This window comes from Lutra lutra, chromosome 3 (assembly GCF_902655055.1).
Source record: "Lutra lutra chromosome 3, mLutLut1.2, whole genome shotgun sequence".
NCBI classification, from domain to species: Eukaryota; Metazoa; Chordata; class Mammalia; order Carnivora; family Mustelidae; genus Lutra; species Lutra lutra.
In genome coordinates, this window is record NC_062280.1 from 57721239 (window position 1) to 57737121 (window position 15883).

The 15883-nt window shown below is 38.7% G+C and overlaps 1 protein-coding gene across 3 annotated transcripts in view; it reads right to left on the reverse strand.

The window, feature by feature from the left end:
• LOC125095445 (CD302 antigen) overlaps positions 1 to 15883 on the reverse strand; it is a 141129-nt gene that overhangs the window by 12606 nt on the left and 112640 nt on the right. For all 3 annotated transcript variants that reach the window (XM_047721848.1, XM_047721847.1, XM_047721851.1), the window contains one exon: positions 4979 to 5089. In XM_047721848.1, the coding sequence (XP_047577804.1) occupies positions 4979 to 5089 (111 nt within the window). The remainder of the gene's footprint in view (positions 1 to 4978; positions 5090 to 15883) is intronic.

Here is a 15883-nt window from a genome sequence, read left to right on the forward strand (position 1 = left end):
GATAATATTTTCCTAAGTTAACAAATGGAAAAGACAGAGCTCCTGTTACATACTGATATGGTTTAAAAAAAAAATTGTATTGGGTGACCACTTCTACATCTTTTAAAAGAGGCAGACAGAAAAATTTAACTACAGGGGAAGGAAAATTACTACAGGGCCAAAAAAATCTCCCCAAAGTCATACTGTATTATTAAGAAAATCACAAACCAGCAGACTAAAGGTCCATTATAAACAAAGAAGCAAACACTTGAATAGAAGAAAAAAAATGGTTTCAAGACCGTAAAAAAGACCTCAAAGAAGCAAATATAACACAAATGTGTAAAAATACAATCTCACTGGTAAATGAAAATTAAAATAAGCAGACTTCCACGCAGATTAAACAGTGCTGGCCTTGGGTATATCAAAACAGGAATTCAAAAGTGGTTAGGTGGAGTAAAAGTACGGCCTTTTGGAAACAATTTGGCAAATGTTTCAAAAGTCCTAAAAACACATTAGTTGAGCCAGAAATCCTTCTTATCTATAGTTAGACACATTATCCATTTCACCACTGGCCCTCTTTGACCCAGCAATCCTTAACAATTATGCTAAAACAATCGTAAGCTCTGTGCTCATTAAACACAATTATTAATGGTCATCACATATTTCTGACAAAGACTGAAAATAATAGCCAATATTAGAGGACTGATTAAATCAGTTATGGAATTTCTATATACCAGATTAATGTACAGTTGTTAGGAAATATGCATTGTATTTTTACTGCCACAGATATTTTTAAGGGAAAATGCAGATTATAGGGCAGTTTGCCAAATACCATCCCTTTTCTTATGTATATTTTTTTAAAAAGCATTTGATATAAATTTGCCTGGGGGGGGGAAAGTCTAGGATACTTACCAAAATGTTAACAGTCATTACATTTCCTTAGAGTGGTGCAATTTAGGGTGATTTTGTTTTATTTTTAAGATTTATTCATTTATTTTAGAGGAAGAGAGAGTGCGGTGGGGAGGGGCAAACAGGGAGAGAAAGAATCTCTGGCAGACACCCCGCTGAGCAAGGAGCCGGACAGGCAGCTTGATCCCACAACCCTAAGTTCACGACCTGAGTCAAAATCAAGATTTAGACGCCCAACCGAGCTACCCAGGCACCCCTAATTTTGTTTTATTTGTAAAATATCTGCACATGTTTTTCTCATTTTTTATAGTGACCATGCATAAATTGTGCAATTACCATAAATCTTTAAAAGAAGAAAAATAAGATTGACCTTTAAAACTCTTAACACTTTTGGGGCGCCTGGGTGGCTCAGTGGGTTAAAGCCTCTGCCTTCGGCTCAGGTCATGATCCCAGGGTCCTGGGATCGAGCCGCACATCGGGCTCTCTGCTCAGAGGGAGCCTGCTTCCTCCTCTCTCTCTCTCTGCTTCTCTGCCTACTTGTGATCTCTGTCTGTCAAAATAAATAAATAAATAAAATCTTAAAAAAATAAATAAATAAAACAATAAAACACTTAATACTTTAATCCAAAGTTAGGATTCAATGAGGTCCCCTGAGTCATTGCTCCATTTTTAAAAACTCTGTGATGGTTTTCTTATCATTTCCAGCTGCCTGTCTGTTGAATGTCATACAGACTTTTAATCTGTTTCACCCTGATACTTACTTGTACTTACTTGTGAAATGTGACCAGAATGCCACTCTAGAAAAATTCTCAAGGGAAGTATTTAACTAGGTTATAGTTTAGGCTTAAGTGTTCATAGATGAGTTTTTCATCCTTTTCTTTGACCTTGTGGCAGCCAATGGAACTTTAATGATTCTTAACACTGTAATCTAATTAAATACTGTATAAACTTAAATTACTGTGTCAGGCAAATAAGACACACTTTCATTTTCTTTAACAAATGACAGCATAAGTCCCTGAAGAATGCATGTGCTCTAGAAAATTTTTTTTACAATGCATTACCAGTGACAGTACCTGCTGAGATGTAATTTGGGTCTTTAATTCTTTTTATAGCTAGTGACATAGCTCACAAATCACAAAAAGGAAAGACTAAAAATATTTATTTTTTCTATTATAATGATAACATTATAAATTTAAGGTAAATGTTGCAAAATAAGAAAAATTTTAGCTTTTTACAATTTTTTTCCTCATTATGAATAATGAGAGGGTAATGTCAAGTAAATTTGCAAAAGCCCTGGGAATATTTCTAAATATAGCTCTCTACAGCCCAAAAGGTTAACAAGTCATTTGTTTTCTAAGCCCCTAATGATAGGTTTAAGGATTTTGTACAGCTGGGAAGATTTTATAAATCCAAATGTAAATATTCTAGTATTCCTTATGCTTTTTGTTCTTCATAGCAAACCCTGAATTCATGTCCACCTACTACTCTAAACCAAAACAGTACTCTAGCCAAAAATAAATATGAGCATTATTAATTAATTTTAGCTAATTGCCTAATTCATCAAAGAAATGGATATTTCCAGAGTGGAAACGAATACAGAGGATTATCAAATAAATGGTAAGGTTAACAGAAACATATGAGAAAGCTTAAAAAAATCTAATTAGTAAGACGAACTGAATTTATAAATTTTAACTGGGGAAAAGAGAGAGGTATTTTTTTAGACACAAGATAAATTTTATAAGCAAATTTGTACATAACAATTTAAAACCTCCAAATGGCTATCTTGCTTGAACAAGTAGCATTAATGGACTCCAAAACAAGTCACAAAGTTCCTGGGTGTTTCCAATTTTGTTTTGCTTTGTTTGCTAAAGAAAAATGGCAAATATGAAACAAAAGAAAAACACCTCACTACACACTGAGTTGTAGAAGTCGGCCAACAAGTATTAATTATACCTGTATATTGTAAGTAGTTGCCTACCTGCTTAAAAGAAGTATTAAAGCCAGTGAACCTTGTGCTTCATACAAGCTAATACGAGTACAGGAACGTGTCTCTTCTTGGTTCTCAACCTCCAATATAATTTCAATTATAAATCTAAATTGAAATCCAAATCTAAGAATACCTAATATAAGTGATTTTTTTCAAACGAGAGTAGAAAATTATTATGGGGGGAACCCCATTTTAAAAATCCCTATTATTTGCAGCACCTGGCTGGGTAAGCCGGTAAATCACGTGACTCTTGATCCCAGGGTTGTGAGTTCGAGCCCCACGTTAGGTGTAGAGATAACTTAAAAATAAAATCTTTCCAAAAAAGTTCCTATTATTCAATTTCTTTAAAATGAAGCCATACTGGTAGATTGGAACTTTTGTCTTGTTCTTAAAGAATCAATATTCCACACCATTTGGCAGGTATGAGTTTCTCCAAGGGGAACAATATGTATTGAGTACTATGTGGCACTTAATAGGATTAAACACTTCTTTGCTTACATTCATTCCTTCCATAATTATGATTTAATATTCTTCCAAAATGTCATACTGGTTGGTTGTCAGAAATTGTGGCTTTTTTTAGGTAAAGGGCATGGCATTTCTAAATGCTCGAGTTATTAATAAGTCTAAGGTAAAATTTAATCAAATGATCAAGAGATTTTAGATCTCAGGCAGTAATAAAAAGCAATTCTAGAAAATCAAGGACTCTCCTATCACCATCAGAGAGATTTTCACTGAAAGAGATGTTATTTCACAGCTTAGTTTCGGTTTGAACTTTTTTTTTTTTTTTAAAGATTTTATTTATCTATTTGACAGACAGAGATCACAAGTAGGCAGAGAGGCAGGCAGAGAGAGAGGAGGAAGCAGGCTCCCCATGGAGCAGAGAGCCCGATGCAGGGCTTGATCCCAGGACCCTGGGATCATGACCTGAGCCCAAGGCAGAGGCTTTAACCCACTGAGCCACCCAGGTGCCCCTCGGTTTGAACTTTTAAGAATCACAACAATTGGGCGCGCCTGGATGGCTCTGGGTTAAGCCTCTGCCTTCAGCTCAGGTCATGGTCTCAGGGTTCTGGGATGGAGCCCCACATCGGGCTCTCTGCTCAGCGGGGACCCTGCTTCTCCCTCTCTCTCTGCCTACCTCTCTGCCGACTTGTGATCTCTGTCAAATCAATAAATGAAATCTTTAAAAAAAAAAAAAAAAAAGAATCGCAACAGTTCAAGGCTTAACAGCCAAGGATGCACTTTTGGCCAAACAGCCAAATATATAAAGAGAACCCAGGCACACCTTTTTTAAAAATGACATTTTTAGGGGCGCCTGGGTGGCTCAGTTGGTTGAGTGTCTGCCCTTGGCTTGGGTCATGGTCCCAGGTCCCAGGATCAGCAGAGGGCAGGCTGTCTGCTCAGCGGGGAGACTGCTGCTCCTGTTCCCCCTGCTTGTGCATGCAAGCAGGTTCACATGCTCTCTCTCAAATAAATGTTTTAAATGTCATATTTATTTGAAATATTTAACAATGTAACGTTGTAAATATATTTTCCAGGGAACACTGAGTGTATCTGCTAGCAAACAGCCTTTTGCTCCTTTTTCTCCACCATACATTTCGTTATCACAGTTTCCCTTCATGGCCCCATCGGACTTCCAGCCACACTGCATACCAGAAACAGCACTCCCAAGAGCAGAATAGCCGCAGAGCGATTAACAACTATGGCCCTAAAATCTGATCCGGACCTGGTTTGAATCCTGGCTCTGCCAATTACTACCTGCATGACTTTGAACAAATAACTGAACTTCATTTCTCCCCTTGATTAAAGGAGGCTAATATAAACCACCTGGTAGGTATGTAAGGATAATCAAACCCACCCGGTGCCTGGCTCAGGAAAGATACTGCTGTTGCTAAGCTTCTATCACACAGCTCTGGACAGGACTAACAGCTGTCTTCCAACTCAAAGCTTAAATATATACCCAACTCCTGCTGCATTATATAGTAAAAATTGTTCATTTATTACAAGGACCCAGGTATAAGTGAGATATGCCAAAACCATTTTTTTAAGAAATGAGTGAACACCATTTATGGCTGTGGGAAAAAATAAGAAGAGTAAGCTCCTTACCATGGTCAGTACACTGATTTCTGACATCCTCTATGCTTTCTACTTTGATGGCTTCTTTAAGAAAAACGTAACAACTGTCTTGGAACTGAACCCAGGCAGATGAAGGACAGTCTATGTGGGAAAAGAAACACTGTTAAATAACTTGGGAAGAATTCCGTGAATTCCTAAAGATACCAGATATTAAATTTTGAAAGAAAAAAAAGAATTTAGACACAGAGCTCTGTTAAAGTAAGAAATTGACTAGTGTGATGGGAACTTATTTTTTTCCATTCTACATTTGGGAAAAGAGAAATGTGCCAATGATTCTCTTCTGATTTGACAGAGCAAAGTTACAAGCCTTTAGGGTGTTTATGAATTCATACTTGTAAATTACAGCATTATTACCAAGGCAACAAACTATCAAGAAGGACAACCAATCGGAATTGCAAGCTCTTTTTGAAGGTTATCTCTGCAGTATTTAGTAACAATTTCAAAAGTCTCAAGAGTTCTGCAAGAGCCTTTTTAAAAATTATACTTCGAAGAGCAGATACAAGTTGCCAAATTATGAATATTCAGACAAGTTTTCATATTGCACAGGAAAAGAAGATTGATGTTCTTATGAACGTTCTTAGTTTAAAACCTCATCAAAGCAGTCTTTGAATTAGTTCTATGAAACAGAACCATATCTCTTCCTCGTAGTTATAAGTAGAATGACACCTCCTTCTTCTCTATCTTCATCTTTTTGTTGTTGTTGTTCATTATAAATGTGTACATTTGTAAGCCATGGCTCTGAAATGCCATTAGTTAGCATGAGCTTACTTTCAAAAGTAAGCCTTGAAGAGCTTGATTTCACTGCCCAGAATGGAGAAAAGGGGAGGATTTTACTGAATTCCAGTGAATAAAAAGAGCTTAATCTAAATCCCTATTCCCTTAGGTCTATGTAGGGAAAATCACAACAACTTTTACCTAGCTTTATTTTAAGTTCTCTGTGTATTGTAATTTTAATATGAACAAGTAAAAGAATGCCCTACTATAAAGATCAGAATTTAACCATCAGCAATGTTAATCTAAACTCAACAACCTTGAGTTTACCAAACTCAGAACATGGCAGAGACCATTAGTTGTCCCCTACTTGAACCCAGCACTTTTTCTTCCCCTGGTGTATTTTTTCTATTTTATTTTATATTTTGGGGGGAGGTTTTTTGATCTCAGCTTCTCACAGAAGCACAGAATACATGTCCACCAAGCTAAATTGTTTTCCAGTCTTCCAGTAACTTCTGGATAATGAGCTGTGAGCTGAAGCAAACCATGCAAATTACCTTTAAAAGGAAGGAGTATGTTCCCTGGATCATACATCCCCTTTCCCACTGGCCAAAATGTACTCAGCCATCTTTAATCATGTAAACAATGGACACAGCCTAGGAATAACAGAGCAACAAGAAGGATCCTACACGGAACCATCATATCGCACTCAGGTTGTTATGAGAGAAAGAAAGAAACTGTTTTGTCAAGTTGTCGTTAATTCAGGTCATTGTTACAGGAGGTGGGTCAACAACCTAATACTAGAGGCTACTTAAAACTGTCCCCATGGGGGGCGCCTGGGTGGCTCAGTGGGTTAAGCCACTGCCTTCGGCTCAGGTCATGATCTCAGGGTCCTGGGATCGAGGCCCGCATCGGGCTCTCTGCTCAGCAGGGAGCCTGCTTCCCTCTCTCTCTCTCTGCCTGCCTCTCCATCTACTTGTGATCTCTCTCTGTCAAATAAATAAATAAAATCTTAAAAAAAAAAACTGTCCCCATGGTGAGACCCGAATTTTCCCCGGCTTCATACTCCTACATTTAGTGGTTAAATCCTCCAAGGTGGGGGCTCAGTCCGTGGAACATATAATTCCCGATCACGGGATTATAGGTTCGAGCCCCACCTTTTATGTTGAGGATACTTAAAAATGAAAACTAAATCATGCAAGATGTACTAGCATGAGAGTAGGCATCTCAAGTTATAATTTATTTTGTATACAGGTTTTTTCCTTCCTGCTGTCCTAGAAGTACTTGCATTACACATGTGACTACCTTGGCTTGGACTCTGGTTGGAATCTAGAACTCTCTCAGTGTGGTGGCTTAAAGGTAGTTGGTAGGGATATTCCAGGAGCATTTACTTAATAAAACACTAAATTAAAAAAAAAAAAACCTGGGTGTAAAATATATGTGCAGTACAATCCCAGGAGTTAAAAAGCAAGGAAGTCCAGAAATGGTTAGGAGTTGGAGAGGCCAGACATGTCTGGAGGCACAGGGTTCAGGGAGGGTGAAAACAGGATGCGTGGGGCAGCTAGGGCCTCAGACTCTCTTCCTTAGAAACAGTACTCAGCCATCGTGCTTTCACCTGGGCTGCCCTCTCTGCAAATGTGGTCCTTACTCAGAGGAACTCTTTTAGATTTAACAAAGAAGTGAAATCATGGTATTTGTTTTTCTCCGTCTGACTTACGTCACTTAGCAGTGTACCCTCCAGGTCCATCCATGTTGTCATAAGGGGCAAGCTCTCGGTATTTTATGGCTGAACAATATTCCAGGGTGTGGTGACGTATTTATCTTTATTCACCTGTGGATGGACCCTTGGGCTGCAGCCATATCTTGGCTACTGTAAACTATGTTACAATAAACACAGGGATGCATACGCCTTTTCAAATTATCTTTTGTTTTGGGGGGCTAAAAACCCAGTAGTGGAATTACTGAATCACAGGATAGATCTATTTTTTATTTTTTGAGGAACCTCCATACTGCTTTCCACAGTGGCTGCACCAGTTTGCATTCCCACCAACAGCTCATGAGGGTTCCCCTTTCTCCACATCCTCGCCAACACCTGTTATTCTCAAGATATTTTTAAATTTCCTCTTTGGTGTCTTCACTGACCCACTGGTTGTTTAGTAGCATGTTGTTTAGCCTCTAAATGTTTGCAGGGTTTTTCCCCATTTTTTTCTTGTACTCGATGTCTAGTTTCATACTAGATATTTGTTGCAAAATATGCTGATAGGATCTCAATCTTTTAAAATTTATTGAGACTTGTTTTGTGGCCTAACATGTGAACTATCCTGGAGAAAGTTCCACGTGCACTTGAAAAGAATGTCTATTCCGATACTTGGTTCTTTATATGTCTGTTAAGTCCATCTGGTCTGATATGTTGGTTAAGGCTGCTGTTTCCTCATTGACGTTCTGTCTGGATATCTTTCTGTTGATGTAAGTGGGGTGTTAAAGTCCCCTCCTATTATTGTATTCCTGTCAATCTCTCCCTTCAGGTCTGTTAATATTTGCTTTATATATTTGGGTCCTCGTATATTGGGTGGACAGATACTTGTAATTGCTGTATTCTCTTGCTGGGTTGATCTCTCTATCATTATGTCATGACCTTGTCTCTCGTTACACTCTTTCTTGTAAAGACTGTTTGGTCTAATAGAAGTATTGCTACCCAGCTTTCTTTCAATTTGCATTTGCATATAATATCTTTTTCCATTCCTTCATTTTCAGTCTACATGTGTCTTTAGGTCTGAAGCGAATCTTCTAGGCAGCATGTAAATGGGTCTTGCTTTTGCTTTTGTTTCTTTTAAGTAAGCTCTATGCCAGTGTAGGTCTTGCATTCACAGACCCAAGAACAAGAGTTGTATGCTTTAACCAACTGAGCTACCAGGCAGGCGCCCTGGTCTTGTTTTTTTTTAATTTTTTTTTTAATCTAGTCAGTCACCCTGTATCTTTTGATTGGGGCATTTAGACCATTTACATTTAAAGCAGTTCTTGATAGCTACGTACTTACTGCCATTTCTTTCATTGCTTTCCAGCTGCTTTCATAGTTCTCTCTGTTCCTTTCCTCTTCTCTTGCTCCTTCCCTTGTGACATGACTCTCTTTAATGTTGTGTTTGGATTCCTCTCTCTTTAATTTTTTGTGTACCTGTTATAGGTTTTTGGTCTGTGGTTACCATGAGGCTCATATATAAGCATCCTATGTAAACAGCAGTCTATTTTAAGTTGATGGTCACTTAAGTTGGAACACATTCTAAACACAATACATTTTTACTCCCCCCACCACATTTTATGTCTGACACCACGGGGTACAACTTTTTATTTTGTGTATCCCTTGACTGTGGATGTAACTAACTTTACTACTTCTTTTAACCTTCGTACCAGCTCTCAGTAGTAGTTGATCCCCTACCTTTACTCTGTATGTTTCCTTTTACCCATGAATTTTTTTCTTCATAATCTTACTTCTATTTGTGGCCTTTCCTCCTTAAAGAAGTCCCTTGAACGTTTCTCATAAGGCCAGTTTAATGGTGATGACCACATCTCGGCCCTTCCTACCCTTCTCAAAGTGGCTTTCCCCCCCATCTTTAGTTGGGGAAGAGCTGCTCTGCTAGTCTTCAGGTTGTTTGCAGAGATGGTTGATCTGCATGTTGTTGTAGCCTTGCTGTGCCCGTGGAAGGGGTTGAGCTCAGGATGCTCCTACTCTGTATCTTGATCCCCCAGCCTCTGGTGTTTCTTTAAGTCTTTCTTTAAGTATCTATTAAAAACTCCCTCAGTTTTTGATTTTCTGCAAATATCTTTATAATGCCTTCATGTTTGAAGGATATTCTTACAAATACAGAATTCTAGATTGTCAGCTTATTTTTTTTATTTAAAATGAATTTATAGTTTTGGGCTTCCATCATCCTTATTGAGAAATCAGCTGTCTGTCTGATGCCCTTTCTGGCTGCTTGCAAGATCTTGTCTTTGTATTTTAGCAGTTTGAAAGTGGTATGCTTAGTGTGTGTGTGTGTGTGTGTGTGTGTGGTGTGTGTGTGTGTTTTAAATCCTGCTACTAATTCAGTGCACTCATTGAATCTATGGCTTATTTTCATTGATCTCTTTTGGAAAGTTCTTGGCCATTATTCCTTCAAATAACACTTCTACTCCATTTTCTCTCTCCTCCCTTTCTGGGCCTCAAATTATGTTTATGTCAGACTTTCCATCATGTCCCAAATATTCCCGTTGCTCCTTTCCATATTTTTAATACTTGTGGCTCTCCATACTATTATCTTGTTCTTTCTGGTTTACTAATCTACTCTTTAGGTTTTAACAAATCTGCTGTTATGCCCATCTATTGAGTTCATAATGTCAATGCTTCCTCAGTTAAAAAATTCCAATTTGTTTGTATTTTTGTAGTTTCTGGACCTCTGGTGAAGTTCTCAATTTTATTATCTATATTCTTGAACTTATTGGTTATTTTAAAGTCCATTTCTGATAACTTTAATTTCTGGGTTGCCTTTGGTCTATTTTTGTTTCTCTTTTCCTTTGGCCTATTTGTTGTTATGCCTGGTATATGTTTGGTTTATTTTTAAATCAAGTATCAGGCACTGTGTAGGAAAAAATGCAGAGGCTCCAGATGATGCTATTCTCCTCTAGAAGGGACTCTGGTAGGAAGGTTGGGTATTGACAATTACCTTAACAGAGTTAAGGTTTGAGCTGACCTGAGGGGGTGTTAAAGCCTTTAGGAGGCTCAATATCCATGGATTCCAAAGAAAGCCTGGATACTAAGTACAGCCTCTCTTCTTTGGCAAGTTAAAACTCAAAATTCCGTCTCCTTAACACCATGAGAATGCCCAAAACTCTGTTCTTCCTTTCACTGCCTAAGATTCTGGCAACTCTCCTAGGGGGAAAAGTTAATATACACAATGTTGGTCTCACCTCAACAAATGGCCATAGCAGCTCTCTGCTGCCTGCAAATATGATTTTTATGGAATTTTATCTAGAACTTCTAGTTGTTCTCCCCACCTGGTTATAGCCAGAAGCAGAGTTCCCTTTTTCACATCTTTGAACAAGTTATTAATAATTGTTCATCCATCTACCCATTTACTAACCAACTCCTTTATGTCAGATATAATGGTCAGTGCTAAGGGGTAAGGAGAAAAGGATATAAAGAGGAATGAGTCCTTCATGTAATAAAGTGCTCACTCTGATGGGAGAGTTAAATACATACACATAACAAATATTACAAAGGTATGATGGATAAAATACTACACAAGACAATAAAGAATAAATAACTTAAAAGTTAAGAAACACTTTTTCAAAAAGAAGGAAGTAATTTGAGCTACAACTTACAGGATAAAGGAGTTTGCCATATACGAAAGGAAAAAGGAAAAGAAATCCCAAAACAGAAGGAGTACCACAGAAAGCACAATGATAAGCACCTAGTAAGGAGTCAACACATTAACTATTATCAGGTAGGAGGAAGGAGAAGAGGGAGGAGACTGCCTACTTCACTCATTCAGTATATGTGCAAGACATGATAGACAAACAGTCATTTCCAGAATGAAACTCAAATAGAAAGTCACAAGGGGAGATACTGTCAACTGCAAATTTTGATTTTCATCTTTTTTTTCTTCTGTTTTCTTCTGATTCCTTTTGTTGCCTTTTCTTTATCCTTATAAAATTAAAAAAAAAATCTTAAAAGGAAACAGACTCCATTAGCATGTTTGATGACACCTAAAATGACTTTCCATATCACTGGAAGTTCTTGAATCACAAGCTGACAAATGCCGTCATATTATTTCCAGTCAAAGCTACACATAATATTTTCTACTGATAATAAAGAATATAAAAAATAATTTTTGCAATATGCTTTATATGGAATAAACCAAGTCTATTCTATACACAAAAATATAATCAACACCAAATGAGGTCAATTTATAAATTACTTCTCTGTACACTTGTAGTTCCTATGTTTTATGAAAGCTCTAGAACTCTGCTTTCTAAACCACCTATTGGTAAAGTATACTCTTACTTCAGGGGCAGCTTGTGGGTCAGTTCTCTGTGGAGTGTCCAACCCTCATCTTCCTGGAGCCTTAGACTCCTCTGAACTTCGAACTTTCTGGACTTTGCATTACACCATGGATGAGAAACCTTTCTGGTTACAAGGAGTAAAGACCTGCTCAGGTTACCTCAAATGATAGACATTTACTGTATGGATACATGGGATAACAAGACATCTGAAGACGCCATCTCAGCAAATAGGCCTCGTAAGGTTTTTATACTAGGAACTCCCTTGAGTGGCCGCCTAGCCTAGAATAATCATCCTTTGATTTAGGTAACTATCCCTCTTTTGATTAGTCGTTGCCCCAGCAGTGAGGGTAAGATGACACAAACCACGAGGACCTATGCATAAGAACCACAGGTAGCCATTATTCTTGGAAAAGGAGCTGTGTTGCCTTTGATAATCAACACACTTTTATATGGCACTGATCAAATCGCTCTCTATGACAGTTATCTGAAATTTACCCAGTTTTCCCAACTGGACTGTTAACTGCATGACAACAGAGACCATTTCTTAAATCTCAGTGTACCCTCAGTAATAACTATCATAGCACCTTACACATAATACAAGACAGCACACAGAGAACTAGAACAGGTCAGGGTTCTGGTAAGAACATTAAGCTGCAGAGAAGTCTGGCTCTGACCACATCATCCCAGATATGTTACTTAATCTCACTGTGCCCTAGTTTCCTTATTTGTAAAACAGGGATAATAACAGTATTTATTCTCACACAGGGTTGTTGTGAGAAAGGTATTCTAGGTTCTAGATGCCATAGTGAACAACAACAAAAAAAAATCCTGCCATCCTGGAGCTTATATTCTAGTTGAGGCAGATACACAAAGGCAAGATATGTTAGATGATGTTTTATATTCAGATGATATATTAGCGATCTATTGCTATGTAACAAACTAGCAACTCAAGACAACAAAAAAACCTTTCATTATCTCACACAGTTTGTCTGGGTCAGGAATTTGGAAGCAGCTACCCAGCTGGGTGATTCCGGCTTGGGGTTTCTCATGAAGCTGCAGTCAAGCTCTTTGCCAGGGCAAAGAGCTGGGGTGGGAGGATAAGTCTCCCAAGAAGGCTGCTTCATACAGACAATGCGTTGGTGCCGGCTGTAGGTAAGAGACCCAGATTCTCACCATGTGGACTTCTCCACAGGGTTGCTTGAGGGTCCCTATGACATGGCAGGTGGCTTCTCTCAGAGCAAATGATTCTAATCCAGCCTTCAGAGTCACACTGTTATTTCTGCAATATCCTACTGGTTACATAGGTCACCCCTATTTAGTGCTGGGGTGAGCTACACAAAACTACGAATACCAGCAGGAAAAAATCATTGGGGCCATCTTGGAGACAAGCAACCCAAGATGGTGATAAATACTGAGGAGAAAAGTTAAAACAGAGAAGCAAGACCCTGGGTGTAGGGTAGGGGTGACGGCTGCAATTATAGAAAGGTGTCTAAGAAAGAGTTCATCATCATGGTGACGTATAAAAAGTCTGCATAAGCCGAAGGAGAAAAGCCATGTGGAAATCTGGGTCAGACAGGGAATAGCAAACATGGACCCCTGAGATGGGAACGAGGACAAGGATGATGACGACGATGATGACAACAACTCAAAGACCACTGTTCAATAATTAAATAAGCAATACGTGGTAAGACAACAAAAGTAAGACTCTATATACAAAACAAACTGTTAATTTCACTACCTCAAAATTTCAACTGCCTTGTCCTTAGGTTCATTTCAGCATTTGCAGTGACCTCCAGTTAATTCACCACCGAACCCTCCTTCTCATGCTATCGGTCTGTGGGCGCCCCAGAAACCAGCTCTAAGTACTACTCAAGACATATATTTTTACTTTGAGAGGAAACGTGTTCAAGCAGAGGCTGGATACCTCTTGTGAGGAAAGCTGTTGAGGTTCATGCACTTCATGAGCAGAAAGCTAAGCTAAACCTCCTTCGATGCGAAGTTCTCTCTGCTATAACCCCATTCTCAGTAAAAACGTGTTTCCCCAAAATATTGCCGTAAGTTTTCAATTAGAGGTTCTATAATATCTTCTGTAAAAATATATTTCAACATATAAACTTCACACACACACACACACACACACACAAAGCCTGCCCACAATGCTCTCTGCGAAGTAAGTATGACTCTTACTTCTTCACAGCTGTCCTGAAAGACAGGTAATTAATAATGCACCTAAGTAACTCTTTATGGATTTTGACTTTATAATTCTGTTTACTCAATATATATAGAAATTTAGGAGCCTGATGAAAATTTTAAAAGCTTATACTTAAGATTCCTAAAGTTTCTATATAGATCCTCTGCCTAAAATTACCATGTGCTAAAGAATAAAACGGCATATCTACGAGGATATTTGGCATTACCGGTCAGTTCTAGCAGAACTCTCTGTTCCCTTATAATTTCTCAAGCAACCAGGCACAGCACAAGAGGAAGTGATCCTTGGGAAACACTTGTTCCGAATGTTAACAAAGTGAAGGCAAAGACTGCATTTTTTCCCCTGGTCAATAATAAAACCTTTGCCCCTCTCCCACTAAGATATGAGTCACAGTGACTTAGCTTCCGCAAGAACAAGTGTGGCAGAGACAGACAAAGAGGATGAGCTGTTTATTACGTTTATTAAGCAGGGAGGCAGGAGTGGGGCTCCAAGTCCCTGACTAATCTAGAGGGCCTGTGGTTGTACTCTGGGTTGCAAGATCTCCCTGAAGCACAAGAAAATTCAGACACTCTTGACATTCCATTCCCTCTCCACATTACCCTCCCCAACCTACATTCCCCGATGTCTACCTCCATCTTCTCCTCTCCTTCCCTTTGCAGAAGAGCTGTCATGAGATTTATTTATAGAATGGGGGTGCCAGTGTTACTCTGCACCTTTCTCCCTGGGCATCTCTGGTCCGTTTTCTTATAGATTCAGTCTCAAGATCTGCCCTCAAAATCCAAAATAATCCACAAAAGAAATGAATACTTAATAGGTATCATAAAAAACTGTGGACACTCACCCTTTTGCAAAACTAGTTTTCAACAGAGAAGCACATTTTTGAATACTTCTCAACAATGAAAGAAGTCCTGAAATAATACCTAACTGTAATTTCACTTTCTCATTAGAAGAAAAAGAAATATTTATTAATGTTTCAAAATTTACAAGAACTATCTGAGATAATTTCCCATAAAACATCACTGTGCCATTTACAAGAATTAGAAAAAGTTAGGGACGCCTGGGTGGCTCAGTGGGTTGAGGTCTGTCTTCCACTCAGGTCCTGTCCTGGGATCCGGCATGCATCAGGCTCCCTGCTCGGCCAGGAGCCTACTTCTCCCTCTGCCTGCTGCTCCCCCTGCTTGTGCTCTGTCTCTGTCTCTCTCTCTCTCTGACGAATAAATAAAATTAAAAAAAAATAATTAGAAAAAGTCACATCAAAAGATTAAATGATTTGATGCTTTGAATTCAATTATATCAGTTCATGACAGAAGTAAAATAATTTGAAAGAAACTGAAATCCCATTACCCCCCTTATTTTAAAAATCATTCATTTAAAATTCTTGGTCCTTTTATTATAAATTACAATAAAGTGCAAAGATACAACTCAAAACAAAACAAAAATTCGTAAGACTGTAGTCTCTGCTATTATGTATCTTCCTTCTGGTAAGCGGAAAGACAAGCAAGAAGATGATGAATAAACAAGATGCATTCAGACAGCATCAAGTGCTCTGAAGAAGATACAATATGGTCATGAGAATGTGGAACATTCAGGGAAGGCCTGAGGAGGTGACATATGAACAGAGATTTGAATGATGTGGGTGGGGACAGCCATGGCAAGGACAGGGGAAGGGGAAGACAATCTGGGCAGAAGAGCCTGCAGGTGGTTGAGTCCCTGGGGCCCAGTGTGGATAAACACCCAACAGCTAGAAGAGCGATGAAAGACACCTCAGCAAGGAAGGCGGGGCACCCTCATCCAGGGCTTGGAGGCTACGGCAATTCAAAATCCGTATCCTAGATTCTGATCCACACAATGACCACAGAAAGAAGACTTACTTTGACCAAGATTATATCCACTCATCTCATGGCACCCATGGGCGATCA